At 51.1% G+C, this 22,147-nt stretch overlaps 10 protein-coding genes across 16 annotated transcripts; 6 read left to right on the top strand and 4 right to left on the bottom strand.

Annotated features, from left to right (window-relative positions):
• Nucleotides 1-187: 187 nt before the first annotated feature.
• H257_00169 lies at nt 188-1,656 on the bottom strand. Of its 2 annotated transcripts, XM_009822723.1 has the most exons (8): nt 1,578-1,656; nt 1,272-1,515; nt 1,089-1,227; nt 967-1,042; nt 837-889; nt 705-776; nt 536-658; nt 188-484 (listed from the first exon to the last, which is right to left on the bottom strand). In XM_009822723.1, the coding sequence occupies exons 2-8, from the start codon at nt 1,501-1,503 to the stop codon at nt 262-264; spliced, it is 918 nt and encodes a 305-aa protein (XP_009821025.1). In that variant the 5' UTR covers nt 1,504-1,515; nt 1,578-1,656; the 3' UTR covers nt 188-261. The 2 variants fall into 2 exon arrangements, with proteins under 2 accessions (XP_009821025.1, XP_009821024.1); XM_009822722.1 differs by having other exon boundaries at nt 1,272-1,656.
• Nucleotides 1,657-1,907: 251 nt separating this feature from the next.
• H257_00168 lies at nt 1,908-5,038 on the top strand (the record flags this gene model as incomplete). Of its 2 annotated transcripts, XM_009822721.1 has the most annotated exons (6): nt 1,908-2,170; nt 2,229-2,985; nt 3,032-3,175; nt 3,223-3,379; nt 3,799-3,959; nt 4,061-5,038. In XM_009822721.1, the coding sequence occupies 6 exons, from the start codon at nt 1,908-1,910 to the stop codon at nt 4,148-4,150; spliced, it is 1,572 nt and encodes a 523-aa protein (XP_009821023.1). In that variant the 3' UTR covers nt 4,151-5,038. The 2 variants fall into 2 exon arrangements, with proteins under 2 accessions (XP_009821023.1, XP_009821022.1); XM_009822720.1 differs by having other exon boundaries at nt 3,799-5,038.
• Nucleotides 3,895-5,076, bottom strand: H257_00167 (hypothetical protein). The gene has a single exon (XM_009822719.1). The coding sequence runs from the start codon at nt 4,971-4,973 to the stop codon at nt 4,332-4,334; it is 642 nt and encodes a 213-aa protein (XP_009821021.1). The 5' UTR covers nt 4,974-5,076; the 3' UTR covers nt 3,895-4,331.
• A 539-nt stretch (nt 5,077-5,615) lies between these two features.
• On the bottom strand, nt 5,616-7,749 carry H257_00165. 2 transcript variants are annotated; one of them, XM_009822716.1, is made up of 4 exons: nt 7,675-7,749; nt 7,400-7,610; nt 6,471-7,343; nt 5,616-6,419 (listed from the first exon to the last, which is right to left on the bottom strand). In XM_009822716.1, the coding sequence occupies exons 1-4, from the start codon at nt 7,682-7,684 to the stop codon at nt 6,209-6,211; spliced, it is 1,305 nt and encodes a 434-aa protein (XP_009821018.1). In that variant the 5' UTR covers nt 7,685-7,749; the 3' UTR covers nt 5,616-6,208. The 2 variants fall into 2 exon arrangements, with proteins under 2 accessions (XP_009821018.1, XP_009821019.1); XM_009822717.1 differs by having other exon boundaries at nt 5,616-7,343.
• H257_00166 (hypothetical protein) lies at nt 5,700-6,176 on the top strand (the record flags this gene model as incomplete). The annotated part of the gene is made up of 1 exon (XM_009822718.1): nt 5,700-6,176. One exon carries the CDS (start codon nt 5,700-5,702, stop codon nt 6,174-6,176), a length of 477 nt encoding a protein of 158 aa, XP_009821020.1.
• Nucleotides 7,750-8,630: 881 nt separating the features above from the next.
• On the top strand, nt 8,631-10,108 carry H257_00164 (hypothetical protein). Of its 3 annotated transcripts, XM_009822713.1 has the most exons (5): nt 8,631-8,741; nt 8,780-8,876; nt 8,932-9,100; nt 9,145-9,394; nt 9,450-10,108. In XM_009822713.1, exons 1-5 carry the CDS (start codon nt 8,676-8,678, stop codon nt 9,900-9,902), a joined length of 1,035 nt encoding a protein of 344 aa, XP_009821015.1. In that variant the 5' UTR covers nt 8,631-8,675; the 3' UTR covers nt 9,903-10,108. The 3 variants fall into 3 exon arrangements, with proteins under 3 accessions (XP_009821015.1, XP_009821017.1, XP_009821016.1); XM_009822715.1 differs by having other exon boundaries at nt 9,145-10,108; XM_009822714.1 differs by having other exon boundaries at nt 8,780-9,100.
• A 457-nt stretch (nt 10,109-10,565) lies between these two features.
• H257_00163 (hypothetical protein) lies at nt 10,566-13,077 on the top strand. The gene has a single exon (XM_009822712.1). The coding sequence runs from the start codon at nt 10,610-10,612 to the stop codon at nt 12,974-12,976; it is 2,367 nt and encodes a 788-aa protein (XP_009821014.1). The 5' UTR covers nt 10,566-10,609; the 3' UTR covers nt 12,977-13,077.
• Nucleotides 13,078-17,704: 4,627 nt separating this feature from the next.
• Nucleotides 17,705-20,770, bottom strand: H257_00161. 2 transcript variants are annotated; one of them, XM_009822709.1, is made up of 9 exons: nt 20,700-20,770; nt 20,483-20,635; nt 20,378-20,428; nt 20,181-20,325; nt 19,952-20,122; nt 19,668-19,869; nt 18,797-19,174; nt 18,409-18,521; nt 17,705-18,360 (listed from the first exon to the last, which is right to left on the bottom strand). In XM_009822709.1, exons 1-9 carry the CDS (start codon nt 20,711-20,713, stop codon nt 18,214-18,216), a joined length of 1,374 nt encoding a protein of 457 aa, XP_009821011.1. In that variant the 5' UTR covers nt 20,714-20,770; the 3' UTR covers nt 17,705-18,213. The 2 variants fall into 2 exon arrangements, with proteins under 2 accessions (XP_009821011.1, XP_009821012.1); XM_009822710.1 differs by lacking the exons at nt 17,705-18,360; nt 18,409-18,521 and having other exon boundaries at nt 18,648-19,174.
• Nucleotides 17,746-18,175, top strand: H257_00162 (hypothetical protein). Its single transcript, XM_009822711.1, has one exon. The coding sequence runs from the start codon at nt 17,785-17,787 to the stop codon at nt 18,097-18,099; it is 315 nt and encodes a 104-aa protein (XP_009821013.1). The 5' UTR covers nt 17,746-17,784; the 3' UTR covers nt 18,100-18,175.
• A 633-nt stretch (nt 20,771-21,403) lies between the features above and the next one.
• Nucleotides 21,404-22,107, top strand: H257_00160 (hypothetical protein; the record flags this gene model as incomplete). The annotated part of the gene is made up of 2 exons (XM_009822708.1): nt 21,404-21,830; nt 22,049-22,107. 2 exons carry the CDS (start codon nt 21,404-21,406, stop codon nt 22,105-22,107), a joined length of 486 nt encoding a protein of 161 aa, XP_009821010.1.
• Between the last annotated feature and the right edge of the window lie 40 nt (nt 22,108-22,147).

Genomic DNA, 22,147 nt, shown 5'->3' with positions numbered 1-22,147 from the left:
CGGACAACGGGATTACGCTCGAGAGTGTTCGAAGCAATATTCGAATTCAGAGGTCCATGCTATTGAGAAAGGTATAAATTGTCACCGAATATATAAGGTCAAAGGTTCATGGGTTGACCACGTTCAAGGGGTTGGTTGTCATGCATAAATGCTCAGTGCTCGCTCGGCTTGCATACGCGACTGCTGATACGGGGTAGATGCTAATGTTACGCAGACTGCAGTTGTAATACCATCTACTTCAAAGTATTTGGGATATGATGCTCAAATCAATACTTTGTCTGTCCAGTCTAAGTCTATCTCGACCATGGGCAACCCGTTCCCTCGAGAAGGCGCGTGGACGACGTCAGCTTGTTGCCTTGACATCGACGGCGCACCTTTCTCGCATGCTTGCGGCATTGCGAACGAGTACGAACACGCGTCCATTGTTTCGTCAACTTCTTCGTCCGGTATCATGGCCAAGTCGAACGGTCCCATCTCATCCATACTGCACACGATTAGTTAGTCCTTCGATGCGGCAGAGTTTGGTGTAGCGTACTTGTGATGCAACGCCCGCCATGGCGCGTGGTGCTGCTGATGGGGATGCTGTTGGTACGTCTGGGATGACGTCAAGAACGGGGTGTCGTGGTTCCACGTAGCCGATGTCGCATACGGATGCTGGCTATACACCATGTCACAGCATGTTCATGGGAACAAGCAGTTCGTACTTGATGTGTGAGAGTTGCATCCATGGTTCGGGTTTCGGGGAGATTCCGCCGCGGTCCGACGTTGCCAATGCGCTAGAGCATGATCATTCAGAAAGAGCCGCGACTCTGGTTGATTTGTCCGTAGGATCATACCGAACACGGTCGAGAGGTGTATGGCGTGGCGTACGCTGCTCATCCTCTACGTCCTGGGGTAATAGAGTTGAGTACTTTTCGATGTTCGAACTATCGTATATCGAACGATGCAAACTGAGAGCGCACGCACCGACAATGCTGGTGCGAAGCACGATCTGTCCTTGGCCTTGCCGCTGCGGCGGGATTCCCGCCTTTGCTTGGCGAACCTACCAAGCCGCATGAACATGTGAAGGTCGAGCAATGTCAACTTGCCATCGATTTTTGATCGCGTTGTCCGTTCGTCCATGGAACATCTTGGCAATCTTGCTCCACTGGTTACCGTGTTCAGCATGGGCGGCCACAAGGAGCACTTCCTCTTCCTTGGTCCACGGTCCCTTCTTGATGGTCGCATCTAACGCATCGTCAGCGGAATATCGAATGTGACACCCATTCTACCGAGATGGTTGTGCCATCGTTCCCGGCACTGTTTGCCACTACGCTTGGCGCCGTTGTGGCCGTTCGCGCATTCGTCATTGAGGATCTTGGCGAGTTTCGACCAGTGTTTGCATCCAAGCTGAGCCACGAGCGTGACGATTTGATGGTCCTCGTGGGCGGTCCAGGACCGCTTGCCCCCTTTCTCACGCATCCCGCCACCGTCGCCTGATGGCATTTCGTAATACCTGTCCATAAGGTGTGTTGTCTACAAGCGGATAAGTGGATGGAGCGATGAGTGTCGTATGGGAGCGCGATTGAGGGTTACACTGCTTTGTTAATGGAGACGTCCGCTGATGTCGTCGCGTCCTTTGCTGTAATGGAGTGGCAAACGCGATCTTGCAGCCTGGCTCAAGAGTCGCGATCCTTGTACGAGTTATGAAACAATTCAGCCAATCCGAAAAATGTACGATTACAAACGAATGTACCCCCTCGGCCAACAATATTATAATAGTTCAATTTACTACGTATTCGTATGGTGATAAAATATTACTTGAATTTCCGTACGTACGTCGTAGAGTATCTAGTACGTACGTCGTAAGAGTATCTAGTACGTCGATGTATGAATAATCCCTATGAAAACGTATACTATATTAAAACATGGGGGATGTGGCGGACATCCTCGGCGTGAGCGGCGGCGGCACGACACCACCGCCATCCAAAGGTCTCCAGAAGGACGAGAAGCCCAAATCAAAGACAAAAGGATTGCATCGAGAAGTGCTACTTTTACAGGAGAGCAAGCATGGCGGCGGGATAACTCCCCGTGGCGTGGGTGGACGCACCCATGTGTCCATCATGCCCGGAAGCAACCTTCCCATGAAGAAGTCGCTGTTGTCGCAACGACCTGGGCTTCGCAACAAGTGGTATAACCCATCCTTTGATCCTTCTCCATCTTTGAGCTATAGTATTGACGCTATCTAGGGTACGGCGGGATTTCTTGAATGCGGCGCGGACGGACGGGTTAGTGTTGACCCATTGGGTCAAGTCGTCGCTTCCGGAAGGGTTGGAGTACCCATTCGCCCGGTTCAACGTCACATGCGAGCTCCCTGCATGCTGCACGAAGGACGAGTTTGACAAAGTTCTCGCGGCCCATCGAGATCCGTTGATTCCGACGCCGTGGACATTCCACGATACCACGTACCTCTGGGATGTGTGCAAGCGCTTCGAATTGCGGTGGGTCGTGATCACCGATCGGTTCACGGCGCCTTCGAACGTGGCTCGATCCATGGAGGACATCAAGTACTGGTACTACGAAGTGGTGCGCCTTCTCGCAGATTCGCGGCAGGTCAAGCCGGACACATTAGGTGATCGGGACTCCACCAAGTTGGAAGTGGACGGGTCAACACCTGCGACAGAGTCCCTGCCGTCCGTCGAGGCTAGTTCTATTGACGAGATCAAGTCGGAGCCTACGGGTGACGCGTCTGCCGGTGGCGTGGCCGACGACAGCGTCGCATCATCACCTCCCCCGTCGGTGGCCGCTCCCCCGTCCGCTTCAACCACGTCACATGCTCATCGTTTCCACATTGCCTACGAAAAGCACCGCAAGGCGACGCTGGAGCTGCAGTTCAACCGGTCTACCGCCGAAGAAACAGCCATCAAGAAGTTACAGGATGAGCTTCGCCAAGTCGAACAGCAGCTCAAAAAAGCCATCGTCAAGGTCGACGCCAAGAAGAAAAAGGTAGCGCCGACGTGTGTGATGATGTTGGCTCACTAGGAGGATGCAGGAACTGGCGGACGCGCGGACCCAGCTCTCAAGGGACACGCCTGCCACTGGCGTGTACTTTCGATCCTCGTTGCAAGCGCTGCCGTCGCTCAAGATGGGACTCAGCGCCAAACTCGTCAAGAAGATGACACTCATGCTCGAAGAAGTAGGTCTCGTCTCCCGTCTACTTGTATGAATGCCGCCGTTGTCTAGTTTGGAGTGCCAGCTCGACCGATGCCCACCAAGCAAGTGTCGGACTACTTCGACAAAGTACGCCAAGACATCCTTGCTCTCCTCGCGCTGCGCAAGGCTTTGGCCGCCAAAGTGCATGAAGTCCACGTCACCGCCGACAAGCTCACGGCGCTCACAGGTACAGTACCTATCTACTAGTACCTACTAGTACCTCCGTCCCCTTGTATATATTTCTTCTTATGTATGTATCAAAATATTCGATTTGAACAAATATTTAACGGCCAGTCTGGCAACGTGAAATATTGCAATATTCTAAGCCAAAACGCCATTTTGGGGCCGAATGCAACAAATTTGATCAAAATTGAAACATACGTTTTAAAGAGTTTTAACCCAATTCCAATAAATACTTCGCGACGTGGGATTTACTCGTTGAAGAGGTCCAAAACGCGCCATACTATTACAAAATGGAAGCCTTTTACCTCCATTTTGATTTATTTGATTTATCCCATTTTGCCAAAAAATAGAATATTCTTTTTGAAATGTTACCAGACGCACCCTAAAAATAATATGTCAATTTCACAACAATGACGACGGCAGGCGTGCCACACATTCCGCGCGCGACGAGTCATGTCCCAGATACACCGATCAATCATCTCCCGACACTAGCGCCTGGAACGACCGCCACGCCCACTGCCGGAGCTATGACACCCACGCCATTAACCACCCCTACGCCCGTCGGCGCCGCGTCCAAGATTTCCGTAAGGCCGGAGCATCTATATCTTGTTTTGTGTGTGTATAATATGTATGTGCAATGGGGAATCTGCATTTCTCACATTAATCACATGTGGGTACTGTATAGCAAAAGGGCGGCGGCTCGGGGCTCAAGCGCAAGGTGGTGGCGTCCGCGGGTGGCGGGGCGGCAGCGGCGGGCAAACGGCCCAAAAAGTAGTCTAGCTAACGATGCTCCTAATTGAAAGTGTTTTTCTTTTTGCATTGACCGTGTTTTTTTTTTTTCATCTTTTTTTTTCAGGTCATCGCATCGAGGTCGTTTTTTTTTTCGTTTTTTTTAGACTTTTTTTTTTCTGCCGCGGATAGCATCGACGAATACGTACGTACTTCGTCAACGTAGTTTAGTAGCCGTAAGGATGGTAGGCAGGGCCACCCATGCCGCGACCGCCGCGGCCACCACGGCCACGACCGCCACGACCCCGAGGAGCGTACCCACCTCGGCCGCCACCGCGGCCACCGCGGAAACCACCGCGACCCCCACGGCCTCCACGACCGCCGTAGTTGTACCCGCGTTCGTTCACGCGCTTGGCAGTGACTTTGAGCTGTCGACCGCGGAACGTCGTGTCGTTGAGAAGAAGCGCGCTTTCGACGGCGTCGTGGTTGGCGAATTCAATGTACGCGTATCCCTTGGGCTGGCCCGTGAACTTGTCGCACAGGATGGTCACGCGGTTGATGGTCCCGCAGCTCTGGAAAAGGGCTTGCAGTTCTTCAGGCGTGGACTCGTAGTCGACTTGGCCGATATAGATGGAGTTCTCATCGATAGACGCTTGTTGTGCCGCGGTCGGTGCCGCAGGGGGCTGGTGTTCTTTTGGGATTTGCGACTGAACGTGGCTGTGCATTTGGTTGAGCTTCTGTGCCTCCTCTTCCATTTCCAACACCCGACGCTTCATGTCTTCGATCTCTTGGTCCACTTCCTGAGCTTCATTGCTTTCAATCGCCTCAGCTTCTGCGGCGAGTTGGTCGACGTCGTGTTCCGTGTCCATGGTGGTGGTGGTAGTGTGTGTGGGGCGTGGAGTTGCAGAAACCAAAACTGGGGGTTGTTGGTTCCTGGCGAATGTGTTTTAAAATAAACCATGAAGGATTAATAATACTAAGGTATTTGTATTACAGACGTTCCAGATGCAATAAAACACGACGAATTTATATAACCTTATTCTCGAATCCCAAGATCAGCCAAATGGAATCTCCACGGTTCGTAGTGAGTTGGCATATGCCACACCTGAACCCGCTACATAGGACGTGAGCAAATGCGAAGGAGACTCTTCTCCCTTGTAGTTAGCGTTACCATTGAGTTCGCCACCATGTACAGGGATACAGCTCGGGCCTGCCATGCTATCTTAAGCCAGGGAACCCTTCAAATTGCATCCTGCCCTGACGTCAACATGACTGATGCTCTGGTTCCCAGGCAGTACTTTCACTCTACTGAGCATATATACGAGTAGCTGCGAGGCGTGCATGCTGTATACTCGTGCTATATGTGTGATGCATGGCTAGTCTCCGACTGACACTCTCAGAACAAGTCACGCATCAGCAATCAGGACGTGGTCAGGCCATTCAGGAGCCCGATGCCTCATCGATAAAGTATATTTAGCGGATGTCCCTTGTCCACCTAAAAATACCCACGTAACACATTCCAAGCACACCCCATTCCATCACGTTGTGGTGGCTGGCTTCCACTCACACCTCTTCGATCCATCGCACAACACGACATGGACGTCCTCGACGCCAGCTACGACAGCGTGGACGAAGTGGACGAGGACGCGGAACTCGAACTGTCGTGTGCGCTTCAAGACTTGACCACGCGGTGCAAGTCGTTTTCGGCTAAAATGACCGATGAAATCCCAGAAATCGACGACGGCGAAGTGAGCGAAGACGAGGACCTGGCCGCCGATGCCAAGGCGCGCCCGTCGTCGCACCAACTGCGATACTGCGCAGACAAGCACACTATCGACGATGACGACTATTACAACCAAACCCACGACGAACTCACGACCATTCAGTGCAATATCAAGCAACTTCTAGAGAAACTCGAAGATGCCGCCGCGACACCAACGCCGTCGACTTCCGTGCCATCCCTTGGCCGCCGCCAGGACTGTGACGACAACCACGAAGGTATGGACGAGAAAGCCACCCCGCCGCCGAACAGACGACAATCGATGACGACCAACCAACGACAGGAAAAGTAATGACAAATCAACCAACAATAATCGCGATTACATTAACATCGTGCCAAGTACGCCAACACGCGGCGCTGCAGCTCGACTTCGTCGGCGCGGAGATCCATTTCCGCGGCGTGGTGCGCCATGTCAAACTGCATTTTATGCTGCAACAGCTCGAGCAACCTCGCGGCCGCGCCTCCATCCTGCTCTTCTTCTTCTTCTTCGTCGCGATCGTTCACGGTCGAGTCGGCCGCCATGGTTTTGCCGTGGCTACTCAAACACTAGGTAGTCAGCCATTCACTCACAATGTGTGAGCCCTACTCGAGACGGCGGCGGCTCTGTCTGGAAGAATGGAGGTAATCCACGAGCTGGTGCTGCATGTGCAGCTCCTGTGCACGGAGATGCTGGTCCCGTCGGCGCATGTCCATGTCCAGTTGTAGCTTTTGCTCAACGATGCGAACGAGTTGGGCAGCAGTCGAGTCGAACGACATGTCGTACACTTTGCGTTTGCGGGTCGCGGCCGCGGCGGACGTGAGGTGATGCAGGGGGTGGTGTCGAAGCAGGGCTTGGTTCGGGTGTACGAGCGAAGGCAAGTGCGGCGGCGACGGGGTGTGGCGGGGAGGGGGATGCAAGCGCGACCCCCCACCTACTGGGTGTAGAGGGGCGGCCCGTTCGACTTTGAACGGGGCGTCGGGGGGGTGTTCCTGCAGAGACTTCGTTCGTTCTGCTGTGATGGACGGAGAAGGGTTGGCGACGCAGGGCGACGATGCGCGGAGTACGTTTTCTGCCGGCGCGACTTGGACCTTGAGCGATGGGAGGTGGATGGGGGGTGATGGAACGCCAGTCGAAGCTTCCATTGGTGGTCGATACAGGACAGGGGACGGTGAAAACATGGCGTGGCGTTGCGCGGACGACGAAGATGGCGGAGACGACTCGGTGGGAAACGGCGTCTGCGGACGCGTGGGCATCAGACTGAGCGGGGGCTCTCGAGGAGGGTGCTCCCCATGGAGTGAAATTGTCGGCGACGACTTGGTCGGCGACGGTGACGACGTGGTTCCGAGTTTCAAAGTGGAAGCATGCCGCAACGACTGGAGAAGCGCCTCCTTCCTCCTGTTCCTGGCTTCGCTTTCGTCCTTGAACAGTTTGTCGAAGCGCTCCTCGTCGAACCATCGCATGAGCAGGTTGCCTCGATCCCTGCATGCAAGAGTATGTCATGGTGATGGGCAATTTGTCGTCGTCGTCGTTGTTACCTGCAAATTTGCCACTTGCATGCTGTGCGGTTGTCAAAGATCTGGGCGCCGAAATCCCGCGCCACGCGCTCCCACATGGCGAGTCGAGTACCATGTTTAGCCGCGATTGGATTGTGGACCTGGATGAGCTCCAGCAATGCTACGTCCATTGCCGACGTGAACTTGATGTACTTGACGCGGACAGGTTGCACAGCTTCCATTGGCGTGCGACCTAAGGTTCGTCATGAGGACATCTGTCTGTGTCGATGACGCCATTGACATCACGAGGAGCTTACCGTCCAGCATCGAGTGATTGGGAATGAGATGCCCCAAGCATTTGCAATTCGCGACCACCGTCGCGAAGCCATGAGTAACAACCTGGAAATGACCATAATATATTTTCCAAGATTTCAGTACTGGATGACGACCATATGCGTCACATGATATGTTATCCTTAATCGTCGTACATTCACACAATTTAAATAGTAGGTTCTATGCTTGTATATGAATAATCGAGTACATATAAAAATGTTTACATAATATGATTCGATATTTTTACATGTTACTAGACATACGACGAGTTATGTGACTTCGCATAAACTGCAAATTATCTTCTATTTTTAATTGGAAACCCTCGATTCACAAGACTGACAAACATCACAGCGCATGCCGTGTTCCTTTAGGTACTACCCCCGATTAAAGGCGTTGGTCGCGTCCTACAGGATTCGCCTTGGTTATCGCAAATGGACATGTTGGTCTCCTGCGGGCAGCGACACTTGTCAGGGGGCAATGGAAACTATCTCTTGCAAAGGGTTGTTCAATAAATCTGTCAAAATACCAGTAAGTTGGAATTACACACTGGTGTAACTAATGTGGGTTGTACCGCCTTATCAAATTGGTTCTTAACGCTATCGTACTGTACCCAGGTACAGTACCTGTACAGTGCACTCTAAGAAAGACCGTCACCATCACAGTAAAAGGGCTGGCAATTACATGGCATTGCCCGATGGCTGTGACTAAAGTTACTTGCTCAAGAAGCAGCTCAATGACCCTGCGACCAATATGTTTGGTTTTTAGAAAATTCGGATTTTGTGTCTTCCAAGGTACAAACCTGTATAAACCGATAAATTGTACCGTCAAATACTTCCGGATCTATTATTAATAATAGGTACAGATATTGTAGTTTTGCATATTAATACCTTACCTTTAATTACTCTGTTTAAGGTATTTCAAATTACTACTCGTATACCCTATTGAATTGTGTCCTTCCACCACTGATCACAGCTCAACCTACATCATGAGCGGAATCCATAAGTCTCTCCTTAAGGTCCAGCAAGCCAAGGTGGTCTCCGCCGTGACTCAGGTACTAGCCGATCCACCACGGATCTGATGTGTGTCTAGGGTGCCAAGTTCATCGGAACGCACAATGGCACGTTTCATTGCGACGAGGCGTTGGCTGTTTCGCTCCTCAAGATCTTGCCGCGCTTTGAATCGCACGGTACTCTACGCCATGCGATATGCGTCTCGTGACGGTTGCATCATTCATGGTGTAGCCATCTTGCGCACGCGTGACTTGGAAAAGTTGTCGCACTGCGAGGCCGTGGTGGACGTGGGTGGTGAGTACGACTTTGCCCGCATTCGCTTGGACCATCACCAAAAGACGTTTACCGATGCGTTGGATGGCGAGAACACAAAGCTGTCGAGCGCAGGGCTCGTGTACAAGTACGTTGTGAGGCCTCCATCATCACCATGTTGACAGTCGATAGGCATTTCGGGCGCGACATTTTGCAAACCATTTGCGACCACTCGCTCTCCGAGCCAGTGCTGGAAATCATGTACAAGAAGCTGTACAAGGGATTCGTGGAGCACATCGACGGTATTGACAACGGCGTCGAAGTCGCATCTGGCCCGTCCAACTACGCCATCACGACGTCGCTCAGCGCCCGCGTCGGCTACCTCAACCCGCGATGGAACGAAAGCCAGTCGGACGACGTTGTCAACAGTCGTTTCCACCAAGTTCGTTCTGCCTCCTCGAAATCTCCTAACAGACTGCCACGTCATCATCATCTAGGCCATGAACTTGACCGTGTCGGAATTCGTCGAGCGCGTGCTGTACTTCTACGAAGCGTGGCTGCCGGCGCGATCCATCGTCGAAGCGGCGCTCAAAACTCGCTTCCAGCTGCATGAGAGCGGAGAGATCATGAAGTTGGCGTATTGCCCGTGGAAGTCGCACTTGTACGATATCGAGGCCGAGTTGCTCATTCCTGGCCAAATCAAGTTTGTCCTGTACGAAGACTCGACGGGCGGCATGTGGCGCATCCAAGCCGTGAATGTTGAAGATGGCAAGTTTGCCCTGCGCATGGGACTGCCGGCGGCGTGGCGCGGCCTTCGCGACGCCGACCTGTCTGCCGTGTCTGGCATCGAAGGCGGGACCTTTGTCCATGCCGGCGGCTTCATCGGAGGGAACAAAACGTTCGAAGGCGCTTTGCAAATGGCTATTGCAACGTTGAAGCTGGCCAATTAAGACACACCGCTTTCAATCGACCGACCTATTCATGGTGATCTCACTCACTACCAGTTGGTGTCGAGGTTCCACCAACGATATAGCTAGCAGGCTTGCAGCCATTTGGTCATGTATTGGGTCTCATAAGGCTATAATGACGTTCAAGGCATAGATAGCTGTTGCCACCTTCGTGGAGGACGATCGATGAAATGTCGAAGCGTTGTACTAGTATTAATAGTAACGTTATCAATAGTACTGTACTGGTACAGTATTAATTATTCTACGTACCTCGAAGTATTTTAATACTATTAATCTGTACAGTACTATTAATATTAAAATATTTATAATGTACTATTAATATTAAAATGTTCTATTAATATTAAAATGTTAATAGTACTGTACAGACTTCAAGTACTGTAGTCACCGAAATTAGTCAAGAACTAGTAGCCAATAGCATTTGACCCTATTGAAGCTTGTTCAAACTATACCATACAATGTTTAGCATATATCTCAATTTCTTCGAAGAACTTCGTCGACATCCATCATGGCAAGGTTGCAGCCATATCCGGTTATTATCCGGATACGACCGTTGGAGAAACTGTTGACAAAGCAGAGGTCTGTGGGTTGTGATTGGCCGAAACAGACGATCTTTTGAACTTCAACGTCTTGTAAACAGTGGCGTCGCCAACAATCGCTGGAAACCATTGTTCGATTGACGTGGAGATCTCATGGCAGAAGCACGCGCGGCCGTCCATGTGTACGAGGGGAATCGTCGTGGCGTCAAGCTCCTGGTGTCCCAGGAAGGGTCCATCGAGGTATCGTTTGTGATTCCGTCGCCGAGTGAGTTGCGCTCGACCATGGTCCGCCATCTCCACTACATGAAGAACACGGTGCAAAACGTGATTTACCCCGTGCCCCCTGCCGTGGCCGGCGCCATCGTCGTCGTCCTCATTGGCGTCGTCGCCAGCTCGTCGGAGGATTCGTATTGGCGACACAGCACGATTTCATGGTGGGTGTGGCACATTGGCAATTTCTTCGTCCCGTTTGCATCGTCCATTCCCCGCAGTTTGTACGTGGCCTACTTGACGGCGTGTGCTGCATTTGCCGGCCTCGTGTTGCTCATGTCCATCCATCGAATCATTCTCCGCGCTCTCTTGGGCTACCGCGGCTGGTTGTACTTGGCTCCCAAGGAAACGTCCATGGCCGTGACCGCGTGGGCCGCATTGATCAAAGTGTTGGGCGGGCATTCGCCCTTGACGTTTTCGTTCCAAAGCGCGTTGCCGCGCATGTCCGTGCCGCCGTTGAAGGTCACATTGGAGCGATATCTCAAATCGATCCACCCGTTGGTTTCGGACGACGAATACAAGCGCATCGAAGGACTTGTCGCCGAGTTTGAAGGCAACGCCGGGCCCAAACTGCAGCGGTATTTGGTGCTCAAGAGCTGGTACGCGGACAACTACATTTCCGACTGGTGGGAGCAATACGTGTACTTGAAAGGCCGGTCGTCAATCATGATTGGCAGCAACTACTATGTGCTTCCAGCGCGGTACATCCCATCGACCAACCAGTTGGCGCGCGCCGCGGGGGTCGTCCGCCAACTCATGGAGTTCAAGCAGAAACTGGATCGAGAGCAGCTGGCGCCCATCATGCTGCGCGGCCTGGTGCCGCTGTGCATGTCCCAGTACACGCGCATCTTTTCGACCACGCGGCTGCCCGGCCGCGACGAAGACACGCTGAAGAAGTACCACTCGTCGAAACATTTGGCCGTGAACTGTCGGGGTCGGTGGTTCAAAGTGCCGTTGTTCCGCAAAGGCACCCACGGCGACCTCTTGAGTGCGTACGAGATTGAACAGCAGCTGGTGGCAGTGTCGTCTGCGTGTGCCCCGGAAGACGACGTTGTCCAGGAGCAGTACCTCGGGGCCCTCACGAGCGCGAACCGGACGACGTGGGCCGAGCACCGCGACGCGTTCTTTTCGGAGGGACTGAACCGGCAGTCGCTGCGCGTGATTGAGTCGGCCGTGTTTGTGTTGGTGCTGGACGACGCCAGCCCCGAAGACTTGGACGAGCAGGGCAAGCTGCTGATCCACGGGAATGGCGGCAACCGCTGGTTTGACAAGTCGTTCACGATGGTGGCGTTTGCAAACGGCAAGGTGGGCCACAACGTCGAGCACTCGTGGGCCGACGCGCCGGTGATGGCGCACTTGTGGGAAGAAGTGTCGTTTCGGGAAATGCTGGACGAACCGTACGACGTGGATGGACGTTGCAAGAAGCCGGCGTCGTTCAAATCGGACGTGACGCTGCCGCGGTGCGAACAGCTGCAGTGGAACTGGACGCCCGAGCTCCACGACGCTGTGACGGCGTGCATGGCGACGGCGGCCGCGTCGATTGCCAACTTTGACCTGCGCGTGCTCAACCACCGCAAGTACGGCAAGGCCGCGATCACGAAAACGTGCAAGATGAGTCCGGATGCGTTCCTCCAGCTGGCGTTGCAGTATGCGTACTACAAGAACACGAATGGAACGTTCACGCAGACGTATGAGGCCAGCATGACGCGGCTGTACAAGCACGGACGGACGGAAACGGTGCGGCCGGTGACGGATGAGTCGAAGGCGTTCGTGCTCGCGATGGCCGACCCAACCGTGTCCAACGCCGCGCGCCGCCAGCTCGGCTGGGCCGCGGGCGAAGCGCACCAAGATTTGTACCGCAATGCCATGTCTGGGCTGGGCGTGGACCGTCACTTGTTTACGCTGTACTGTGTGTCTGTGGGCATGGGGATTGAAAGCCCGTTCTTGAAGGAAGCGCTGAGTCGGCCGTGGCGCCTGAGTACGAGCCAGCAGCCGCAAGCCCAGACCGACTTGGTGTCGATCATCAAGAAGCGAAAGCTCGTGGACGACGTGAGTCGGTGCATCTGTCCTGGGGGCGGGTTTGGACCGGTGGCCGCGGACGGGTACGGCGTCAGCTACATGATTGCCGGCGACTCGGACCTGTTTTTTCACATTTCGAGCGACAAGTCCTCGGGCGTTACCAGTTCGACGGCATTTGCCCAAGACCTGCGCACGGCATTAACGGAAATGCGCGCAGTGTGGAACGATTGAGCAAGGGATGATGGAGTTGGGATGATAGGCAGCAATATATTAATATTTCTAGTAGTACTAGTATAATTTTGGATGAAGCTATATACTTTTATTTTGCAATATATGTTCTAATTTAACGATTACCATAGTACTTCGAAGTAGTCCACTACTAATAAATATTAGTATCCGGATGTTTCGCGATCCACTACTAATTATTAGTAGTAGTGGATCGCGAAACATCCGGATAATTAACCGGAAATTAGTGGGGGCTAACATGCCAACTAATGCGTAATACTGGTAGTAAGTACTTCAAGTAATAGTTTGGCACTAAGGTATTATGTATTTACAAGTGTTAAGTGTCAATAAATAATAGAGACTTTTAGCAAATTGGAATTTGGTGAAATTCCTGAAATCTTCTTCGTTCGATTCTTCGAAAAAAGTTGGGGAGCGGAATATCAAAACCCCCGTATAGCTTCAACGGAATACTTTCAAACTCCTGTACGACAAGAAATGCAAGTTGGTGAGTAGAATTGACCTGAATTGGTTACCATTGATTGACTGTGAATGCGTGAAGCACCATCCATCACGCGTCGCTGTAACGTTAGCCATTGCTTTCGGCTCGATCTACACACACCGAGCCATAACGTCATGCTACTGTAGTTCGGGTAACGTTACCGTACAGTATCGATATGTTTTGTCGTCTCCCCAGCAACTCGTCAGCGGCGTTGCTCTACGGTAGTACGGTAACTTTGATATATTTGGACAACGTTACTGTACGAGTGGAGTCGTACAACAATTGCTTCGACAATGCACAATACGCTGTAACGTTGTAGCTCAAATTATGGCTATGAAACAAGCAGAACACTACTGTGGCACTGCCTATGCGTTTCAACAGCGCACGTCGAGCTGTATTCTCATACTACACCATTTTGCACTTAAGTTGGACGAATGTCCGATATATTTGGCCGTGCACCTGATATATTTGGTGGTGTGCCCGATATAATTAGCCATGTGCCTGTTTAATTTGGCACACCGAGGTCGTGTGCCCGATATATTTGGCGGTAATTGGCCGTGTGCCCAAGTAATTGGCCATCTGCCCGATGAATTGTGTCGTGAGCCCGATGAAAATGGAATACTGTAACTCAAATAATTAGTATGTTCCATGGAGTGCAAATCAGTTTTGGTGGAAACATCATGTGGTTGAAGTTCGGGGATAACGCGCGAAGGCAAGAATTCGAAATTTATACTTGAATAAATTAAGTTCAAGTTCATAATGCGCGTATATTGAATGCTCATTATTCGAATCGCCAAGGAACGCAGAGCATGGACCGTAGCTAACTCTGGTAATAATAATGTCAATTGAAGTATTGCCCCTACACTTCAACGTTTCATCCATACTTCAAACTCCGTCCAAAATTTGAATCTGCTCATTTTTCGATTTACCTCATACAGTACGCACGCACCCACGATGGACGCGCGGAGGCCATGGACAACATGGGCGTTGGTACACGTCACAGCAACGATGCTGCATGTGTCGTTTAACGACCATTTCTATATGGGTGGTGGATTGTGCTTGCTGGACGTAGATGAACTGTTCATACATGTACTTCAAATTCACTCCAATGGTTGACACAAAAATCGAGCACCAGCCAAGTACGTCTCAAGATGGAACGCAATCGGTTGAGTAGCAGGCGTTGCCGTCTAGCAAGTTGAGAGCGGCACACAGACGCGCATCTTGACGACTGGTTAATTGTCAACGCTTACTAAGCCAATGAACGGGGTTTAATTTGTTAGCAATGGTTTTGACATCGAAATTGCAAATTCCGTGATTGCTAAAGGTGTAACTTCAAATATCCGAATCAAATTCGCGAAGTGAATTCGAACGTAGTTAATTTCGGGAATTTGATCAAATTACAGGTTTGCTAAACGTCTTTATTGTCTGTTGATTTCCACGAATATGAGGTGCAACTGTGCGAAATGAGGCTGTCATTTCGTATACTACGTAGTATTTGAGTCAAATTCCAAGCGGAATTTGAAGCTCTCGAAGTTCGTAGATGTGTATAACCCGAAGTTCATTTCAGGAATATCAAATTCCTGTCGTCGAACAGTAGTAAAAGTCTTCAATAAATACTATCAATAGTAGTAAATTCTCAAAGACGACGGACGGCGAAGGGTATACTAGTACTAATACGTAGTGGAGTAGTTCAGCGGTCTCATAGCCGTGAAGATCCATGCGACAGTAGAGAGGTTTTGCAAGTGTCCGCTCGCAGTCTCGTTCTACTTATCTGCCAAAACCGGAAGTCGACCTGTCAAACCTGATGTAGAACGGGAACGCGTCCTCTTAAATCTGATTGCCCATCCGCGAAAAGTGCAGATCTCAAGGACTGGCATTCCAGTCTGCTCCGTGATAATTGCATATGATTGGCGGATCTTGGCCAATCAAGAACGGCATGACCCTCCAACCAAACTTGACGCGTCAGGTTTGAGTGGCGAGTGGTGCAGTTCTTGATTGGCATGGAGACACCTCAGCGCCGCCGCGTCTACAACGACGAAGAAAATGTCATGCTTCTTCGTCGGGTGAATGCTGACCGCCCATTCCAAGCGAAGAAAGGCGAGATAATGAAGTCGTCGGCGTCCGTCGCAAACAAGGAACCTCACTATATTAAAACAATATGACTATGGCCGATATTGGCTTGGTATGAATTTTCGGTGCGTGACTTGGATAGGCGGGGTTGCTACGAGTAAATGGTTGTGTTTATATATTTTTGCGCACAAAGGAGCCCGTGAACGCCGTAGTTAACGTCTGCTTCATGATGTATCTGAGTTGGAAATGATTTCCCGCCGTGGATGAATATCCGAATAATATTTACTTGTACGGATATTTGTGAGCAGAGACAAACTACTAAGTACTAGTATGTTGGATATTCCGTTCGAACTGTGACACAAAAAGCATGGGTCGGAGCAGAACGCACCCGCGAGCGGACACTTGTAAACCCTCTCTAGTGTCCATTCTTCGTTCCATGACACATGCACGGCAAGGTGGTGGGACGAAGATAGAGCGCATGATGCCGACGCGGCGGCAGTCATCTCTTCCTGTTGTCCGCTCCTACTTATCTCGGAAGGGAAAGACGTTCGAAATACTCGATGGAAATGCGGACAGGGCGTTGAAGTTGAAGTGCATTGGCCAATGGGAAGACCCGAGCCTATATCGTGGGATTTATACCGACGGGAGTTTCATTTCAAGATTTGCAGGCGACGGGACACAACAGCATGACCCAAGGCCCGCGCGATACGAATGCATGCAACTTCGCATGTGGAACAACGGTGAACTCGAGCATCGATGGAGAGATTGGCCACGCTCCGAACAAGGTGGACGAGCCAACGTGTTTGAAGAAAATTGCGCCACAACAGAAACCCCAATACATGCAACTGCCTGGACGATATGGGCGTGGGTTTGGCTTTGGTAGTGGCCTGCCAAGTTGGCATTCAGCCAAAGATCGCACCGCCAAGCGTGTCACCAGCTCTTGAAGACACCCCCGTATGCGATTTAATTTATTTCCTTCTCATACGACCTGACCAGCCAGTGGAGTATTCCTGTCTTGCTCCAAGGCCGCCAAACGTGTGAAACATTTGACAAAGGGCATAATACAGTACTACGTAGTATACATTATTTATTAGGGAGAGTCAATACATATATGGTAACTTAGGGATTATCGATCTGCTTTTGCTTTTCGATCACTTTTGAAAAGCAAATTTATATTCACAAAACCATGTCCACGGTATTTTACAGTTAATAACGAAAAGAGGCAATATAGAAATCTATATCCGTATCCGCATAGGCGATCGAAAGAGACTGGCTTACGAACGCTGTGATCGCTCCAAGTAGGACATCAAGTAGGACGTTAGGACATTAATGTGCCTCTTAAACTCGATTCATCTATATTCATGCACCATACAGGTGTTCTCGCGCACTAATTCATACTCCGCTTGCCATGGGGTTGTGCAATCCTGTCATGGTTGCTTGGTCTATCCAAAAGCAAACGTCTCGGATATACACTGAAACGCATAAAAGCAGCGCTAAGCCTTCCAACTGTCATGTACGCCTCGCTACAACTACTCTAACACATCCTCAGCTGGTTCCCAGTGCGACGTGAGTACTGGACGGTAGGCAGGCAGTGCTGACCATAAAATAATTTTCCGTGGATATATTCATTTTTCGTATAAAATGATACTACGTAGTAAACGCTAACGTATTTTTGGACCAATCAGAAATAGGTTATTCGAACTTCAAGTGGTAAAAGATAAATATTCTTTGTCACAGGAATAATTCGTGGTTACCACGACACCTGGCTTCAAAACCACTCGTAGATATATGGGTGAATATGATTACTTTGCGGACACTGTTCGGTCAATTTGAGTCGGACATGCTTGACATAATCCCATCACAGGAGTCGTAGTAGGTACCTTCCGTTGCGGTAGATCCATCATCCACACGTTACTGTACAGTGATCTGAGTCCTCCAATACCGGTATGATCGCGCTGCCGCCAGTGTTCTCGCGCCTTGCATCCTACACATTCATGGGGCGACGGGTACGTACTTCATCGCGCATCATCATTGTAGCACTTCGGGAAGTATCAGGAATGCGCTGGAAATTCAGTGAAATTATTTGAAGATTGCATTATAGCCAATCAAATCGCGTAAAACGTGATTTGGTGTCAAACGGCGCACATTCACTCTTGGATTGTGGTCCAGACATTTGGTCCACACCGGCACAATCTGAGCATGGGACGGAGTTGTAATCAAGGCATGCGATCACAACACAACTGACATGACCGAGAGTACGACGACGACCTCCACACACAAGACCACCACAGCTGATGCGTCTCCTGCAAATGGGTGCACTGCACGACTGGTCACATTATCCAGCACTGGCACGAGTGCCAGTCCACACATCGCCACCCGCAGTAGCGACGACGACGCTGTGAGTCCGAAAAGCCGAGGCCAGCGCCGCGAACCAGTCGTTACCCTTCCTGCTCGATATGGGCACGGGTTTGGCGTGTCGTTACCGAGTTGGCATGCCAGTAAAGCGAACCAAGCCAACAGTAGCCGCACATCCACGAGCAACGCCAGTAGTGCAGCATGACCCCAAGCAAGTGTGCCATATGCATTATGATCTATGAATCCACCGTAATATATTCTCTATTATTCTGCCTCGAATACAGTCGTACTATGAGACCACACGAGATCGATCGTCTGGTTACAACAGCACGAGTTGCTGGTCCATAAAATCCACAAGCACAAACCGCACCCACAGGTAGATGGCCACTCCAAGCAAGATGGAGATCGGAAGCGCCGGCAGCGCCTTCTTGTACACGCTCAAGAGGAACAGCGTACTGCCCAGACCCTACAGGCCCAACCACGTCACAGCCCAACCACGTCACACCCATCTTACCATGAGGATCGACACAAGGCACGCAAACATGGCCGACACGTCGAATAGGGCCGCGCGCGACACCAGCACGCTGTAAAAGACAAAGTCCCCCAGCCCCAACTTGATCGTGTTGTCTACATACATTTATTCGATTCATTCACACCATGTATACGTATAGTCAAAAGTGGAGTGGGGTCAGACAATCGATTGACCAATCAAAACCCAGCACACGAGTCAACTGGCCAATCATATCATCTCTTCGACCAATTCAACAAATTAGTGTGACTTCGCATAATCTTTCCATACAAAAATCAGTACAAACAATCGATCGACGTTATATTTGGCAAAGAATCACAAGTTTGGGTAAAAGAAAAACAATATGTAGACTTGACATATACACTAGGCATACCGTCGTCATCGTCGTCGTCGTGACCATATTTGGCCGCCAGATCGGTCCACAGGTCGCGCTCCCGGCCTTCGTACAGGGCAAGCACTTGGTCGATTCGGTCGATGGCCGATGGATTGTATTCATGGTAGAACGCGACAAGGCGATCCCGGAGGGGCAACTTGGCCGGCACACCTTTGTCCGACGCAAGCAGTGGCTCTTGGCTGTCGTCGTCGTCGGGACGGGACCGGCGGCGTGTAAACGTGCATGTGCCACCGGCGGCGGCAGTCGGCGCGCCGTCTAGCTCGGGGAGCGGCTGTCCTCGTTGGTAATACGCAGCGTTGGCCTCGGCGGTTCCCGTGGAGTGAAACGTACGCTGGACTTCGGCCTCGTACAAGAGTCCTGGAACAGAGTAGTAGCTGTTAGGGCGTGGTAGGACATGATAATAGTGTTGTGCTGATTCTAATCAATAGACACAACCTAACGAACACAAGGATCGGCAGAAGAATTGAGCGAATCAGATTGCAGGAGGTTATTATCGACATTTAATTAGTGTGTGACTGAAATTAGTGTGAGTCCAATCACCACAGGACACTTTTTCACATTCAAGGTTCAGTATTGTCAAGTCGATTCGAAATTGGAGTGTTTGGGTGCTCAATGAGCAGAAGAACCAAATCGGCATGCAATCGATTGACCAATCAAAATCCAGAATACTAATCAAGTGGCCAATCAAATCCAGTATTCGACCAATTCATCATCAAATTAGTGTGTGACTTAAATTAGTGTGACACTGGACGATCTTTACAAAAGTCAGTCCAAAGAATCGATCGATGGATTTGGCGATTCAGCACAAAAGTCAACCAAATTTGGGGTAAAAGGACATCAATATATGTACCAGGTAGTGGCCGGCCTTCTTGCTGGATGAGGTTGACGAGGCACTTGAGCGGCCCGCAAGGGGTGAGCACGGCGCAGAGGTCGTAGAAGGCCAGCACGACCACGAGGGCCCACGTTGTCCACTCGGGGAACTTGCTCAGCTGCCACGCCATGATCACAGACACCGCAACCAAGTACGATTGCGTTAACGACATGTTGACTCCCTGTTAGCCGAGACGAGATGAGGAAAGGAGGAGATGTGATGGTGGGGTACATATAGAGGATGCGGCAGGTAGATGAGGATACCTTTTGGTAGAAAATGGCCAGAACCCCCACGACCGCAAAGTTGTACATGACCAACCAGTACGACCACACGTCAACGGGGATGCGCAAGTTGTCCAACGCGACTTCAGTCAACCGCCCGCCAAGGAACCCGAGCAGCACCGCGGACGACAGGAACATGTAGCCGACGAGGAACTACAGATGGCATATGATGACAACTTGCTCGAAAATATAAAGACATGGACGAACGGACGTTGGTGAACTTGAACTTGTAGCAAATGACAATCACAAACGTCGCGACGATGAAAAAGCTGACAATCGCCAACGCGTTCACGAAAGCATGGCCAAGAAGGGTACTGTCCGAGTCTCCATCTTCAGGCTTGTACACAAGATACGCTCTAAGATAAGAAGGGTAAGACGAAAGACGACAAGGTCGACGTGTATGCGTACTGGGCCATCTGCGCGGCGGCGTCGGGGTCTCGGATGAAGATCGATGCAAAGCTAGGTTTATGGAGGGGTTGAACACGCGCGATTAGACGAGCATGATGTACTCACCTCGACAAGAGCATGGTCAGCGTGACCGGGAGCAGCACCGCTTGGAACGACCCCAAGGAATGCATGAGATCTTCGATGTCGACCTCTTGGCTTTCCTGCGTGTCCAGCTCATTCTCGGGACGCGGACGAGTTGGTTTTGCCATCAATGGGACGCTGCACAGAGGTTAGTGCTTCTGGGATCGACGTATCATCGCTATGCAACGCTCTCGGAGCGTACCTTGTGGCATTCATCGAACAAGTCGCCTCAAAATGCAATGCTGTTGTTCCTGAGTGCCAGAACTGCAACCCACAAACCTATCACGATACACTTGCTTTTTGTAAGTGAATTTATTAAAAAAGTCAAAACATTTTTAGCATTTTCTAACACTATTTAAAGTCTATCACAAAGAACGTTTCACAGAAATCAACAGTCGCGGATGGCCACCACGGATTGTGCTTGGACCTCGCCAGTCACTGCGCACCAGTGGCATGCAGAAGCACTCCTTGCATAACGTTAGTGACCTTCGTCAGCCACATCCACAGTGCATGCTGTTGTCTGCAGGAAGCTTTAGGCAAGCAGAGTCTTCGATGTATTGTTCACGGGGGGGTTTATTCAGTTGACTGAACTGCTTCCACCTTGCCGAATGGACGACGACGTCATGTAGCTACCGGTAGTGCTTGATGGGGAAAAATGGAGAGCTGCCCCAAGGAGGGATAGATAACCTTTGATGATTGATGAAATCAACGGGGTACAGACTGTACCCAGAGGAGGCCAATACCATGGCAGGCTCACGGATATTCACTTCCCCCACACACTGCCTACACTGGACCCAGACCTCCATCCTCACCTACGACACATATGCCCTCGATACACGCGCATACCTGGAGGTTGCTTTCCCCGCCATATACCAGGCTACCTCAGGCTGGAAAACCTTCCCCACCATGACACATGCCACACGAGCCTGGGCAGCCTCTATTACCCACCTACACGCTCCACATTTCCATACTCAATGGTTCACGGCGCACTGGGCCGCCCTCCGCCGACACTGGCAATCCACATGCACGACTAACGTGGACCACATACGGACCGCAGGGGAACTACCCCTCCTCACAGAGGTTAACATTCTGCTCAAACGCCGTTACCATGATACCGCCCCCATGGGCCATGACCGACGCATCCGCGCCCGCAGAACCCACCTCACAGCCAAGACGCTCCACTGGCACTCCCGAAGACTCTCTTTACTACCACCCGCCATCCCCATGGGCTACGCCGACCCGACACTCCGGCCACAACGACTTCCCCCGGACCCCGAGATACACCTCCAGCGGCTTAAGCACATTCCTTTTACCCTGGAGCCGACACAAATAGGTTTTCAAGTAGTAAAGTCCGCTAGCTGCTATTGCAGCTAACGTTAGTACGCGGCCGAGGCCCAAAAGTGGCCGCTGAGTGATTTTAACTTTTACAGCGTAATATCAATATCAATATCTGTACCCATACTGACTGTACTGTATCGCACAAGTGAAGATGGTAACGTTACGATGTGGCTTATCGTTTGCATCGTTCGCGTGGTATAGAGATTCGTGTAGAAGTGATGAGCCAGACGGATCGTATGGTGCCGCCTTCACCCACGTTCAGGCCTCTGTGACGGCATGCGATCTATGACGGCATGCGATCGATTCGTCGGA

This window comes from Aphanomyces astaci (assembly GCF_000520075.1).
Source record: "Aphanomyces astaci strain APO3 unplaced genomic scaffold supercont1.1, whole genome shotgun sequence".
Lineage (NCBI taxonomy): Eukaryota > Oomycota > Saprolegniomycetes > Saprolegniales > Verrucalvaceae > Aphanomyces > Aphanomyces astaci.
The sequence above is the reverse complement of the archived record's forward strand: the minus strand, read 5'-3'. Positions and strand labels throughout refer to the sequence as shown.

Bases quoted from the DNA above. Each gene is read 5' to 3' on its own strand.
- H257_00169 (XM_009822722.1), bottom strand. From the start codon at position 1,503: ATGGACAGGTATTACGAAATGCCATCAGGCGACGGTGGCGGGATGCGT. The intron at 1,228-1,271 runs GTAGAATGGGTG...ACGATGCGTTAG, and splicing joins ACGATGGCACAACCATCTCG to ATGCGACCATCAAGAAGGGA. The intron at 659-704 runs GTACGAACTGCT...CATGGTGTATAG, and splicing joins ATGCAACTCTCACACATCAA to CCAGCATCCGTATGCGACAT.
- H257_00167 (XM_009822719.1), bottom strand. From the start codon at position 4,973: ATGGACACGGAACACGACGTCGACCAACTCGCCGCAGAAGCTGAGGCG.
- H257_00165 (XM_009822716.1), bottom strand. The intron at 7,344-7,399 runs GTAACAACGACG...TCTTGCATGCAG, and splicing joins TGCAAGTGGCAAATTTGCAG to GGATCGAGGCAACCTGCTCA. The intron at 6,420-6,470 runs GTAGGGCTCACA...GTGTTTGAGTAG, and splicing joins CAGAGCCGCCGCCGTCTCGA to CCACGGCAAAACCATGGCGG.
- H257_00164 (XM_009822713.1), top strand. From the start codon at position 8,676: ATGAGCGGAATCCATAAGTCTCTCCTTAAGGTCCAGCAAGCCAAGGTG. The intron at 8,877-8,931 runs GTACTCTACGCC...TTCATGGTGTAG, and splicing joins GCCGCGCTTTGAATCGCACG to CCATCTTGCGCACGCGTGAC. The intron at 9,101-9,144 runs GTACGTTGTGAG...GACAGTCGATAG, and splicing joins AGCGCAGGGCTCGTGTACAA to GCATTTCGGGCGCGACATTT.
- H257_00163 (XM_009822712.1), top strand. From the start codon at position 10,610: ATGGCAGAAGCACGCGCGGCCGTCCATGTGTACGAGGGGAATCGTCGT.
- H257_00162 (XM_009822711.1), top strand. From the start codon at position 17,785: ATGACCGAGAGTACGACGACGACCTCCACACACAAGACCACCACAGCT.
- H257_00161 (XM_009822709.1), bottom strand. The intron at 20,123-20,180 runs GTCCGTTCGTCC...TGCCATCTGTAG, and splicing joins ACAAGTTCAAGTTCACCAAC to TTCCTCGTCGGCTACATGTT. The intron at 18,361-18,408 runs GTAAGATGGGTG...TTGGGCCTGTAG, and splicing joins GCCTTGTGTCGATCCTCATG to GGTCTGGGCAGTACGCTGTT.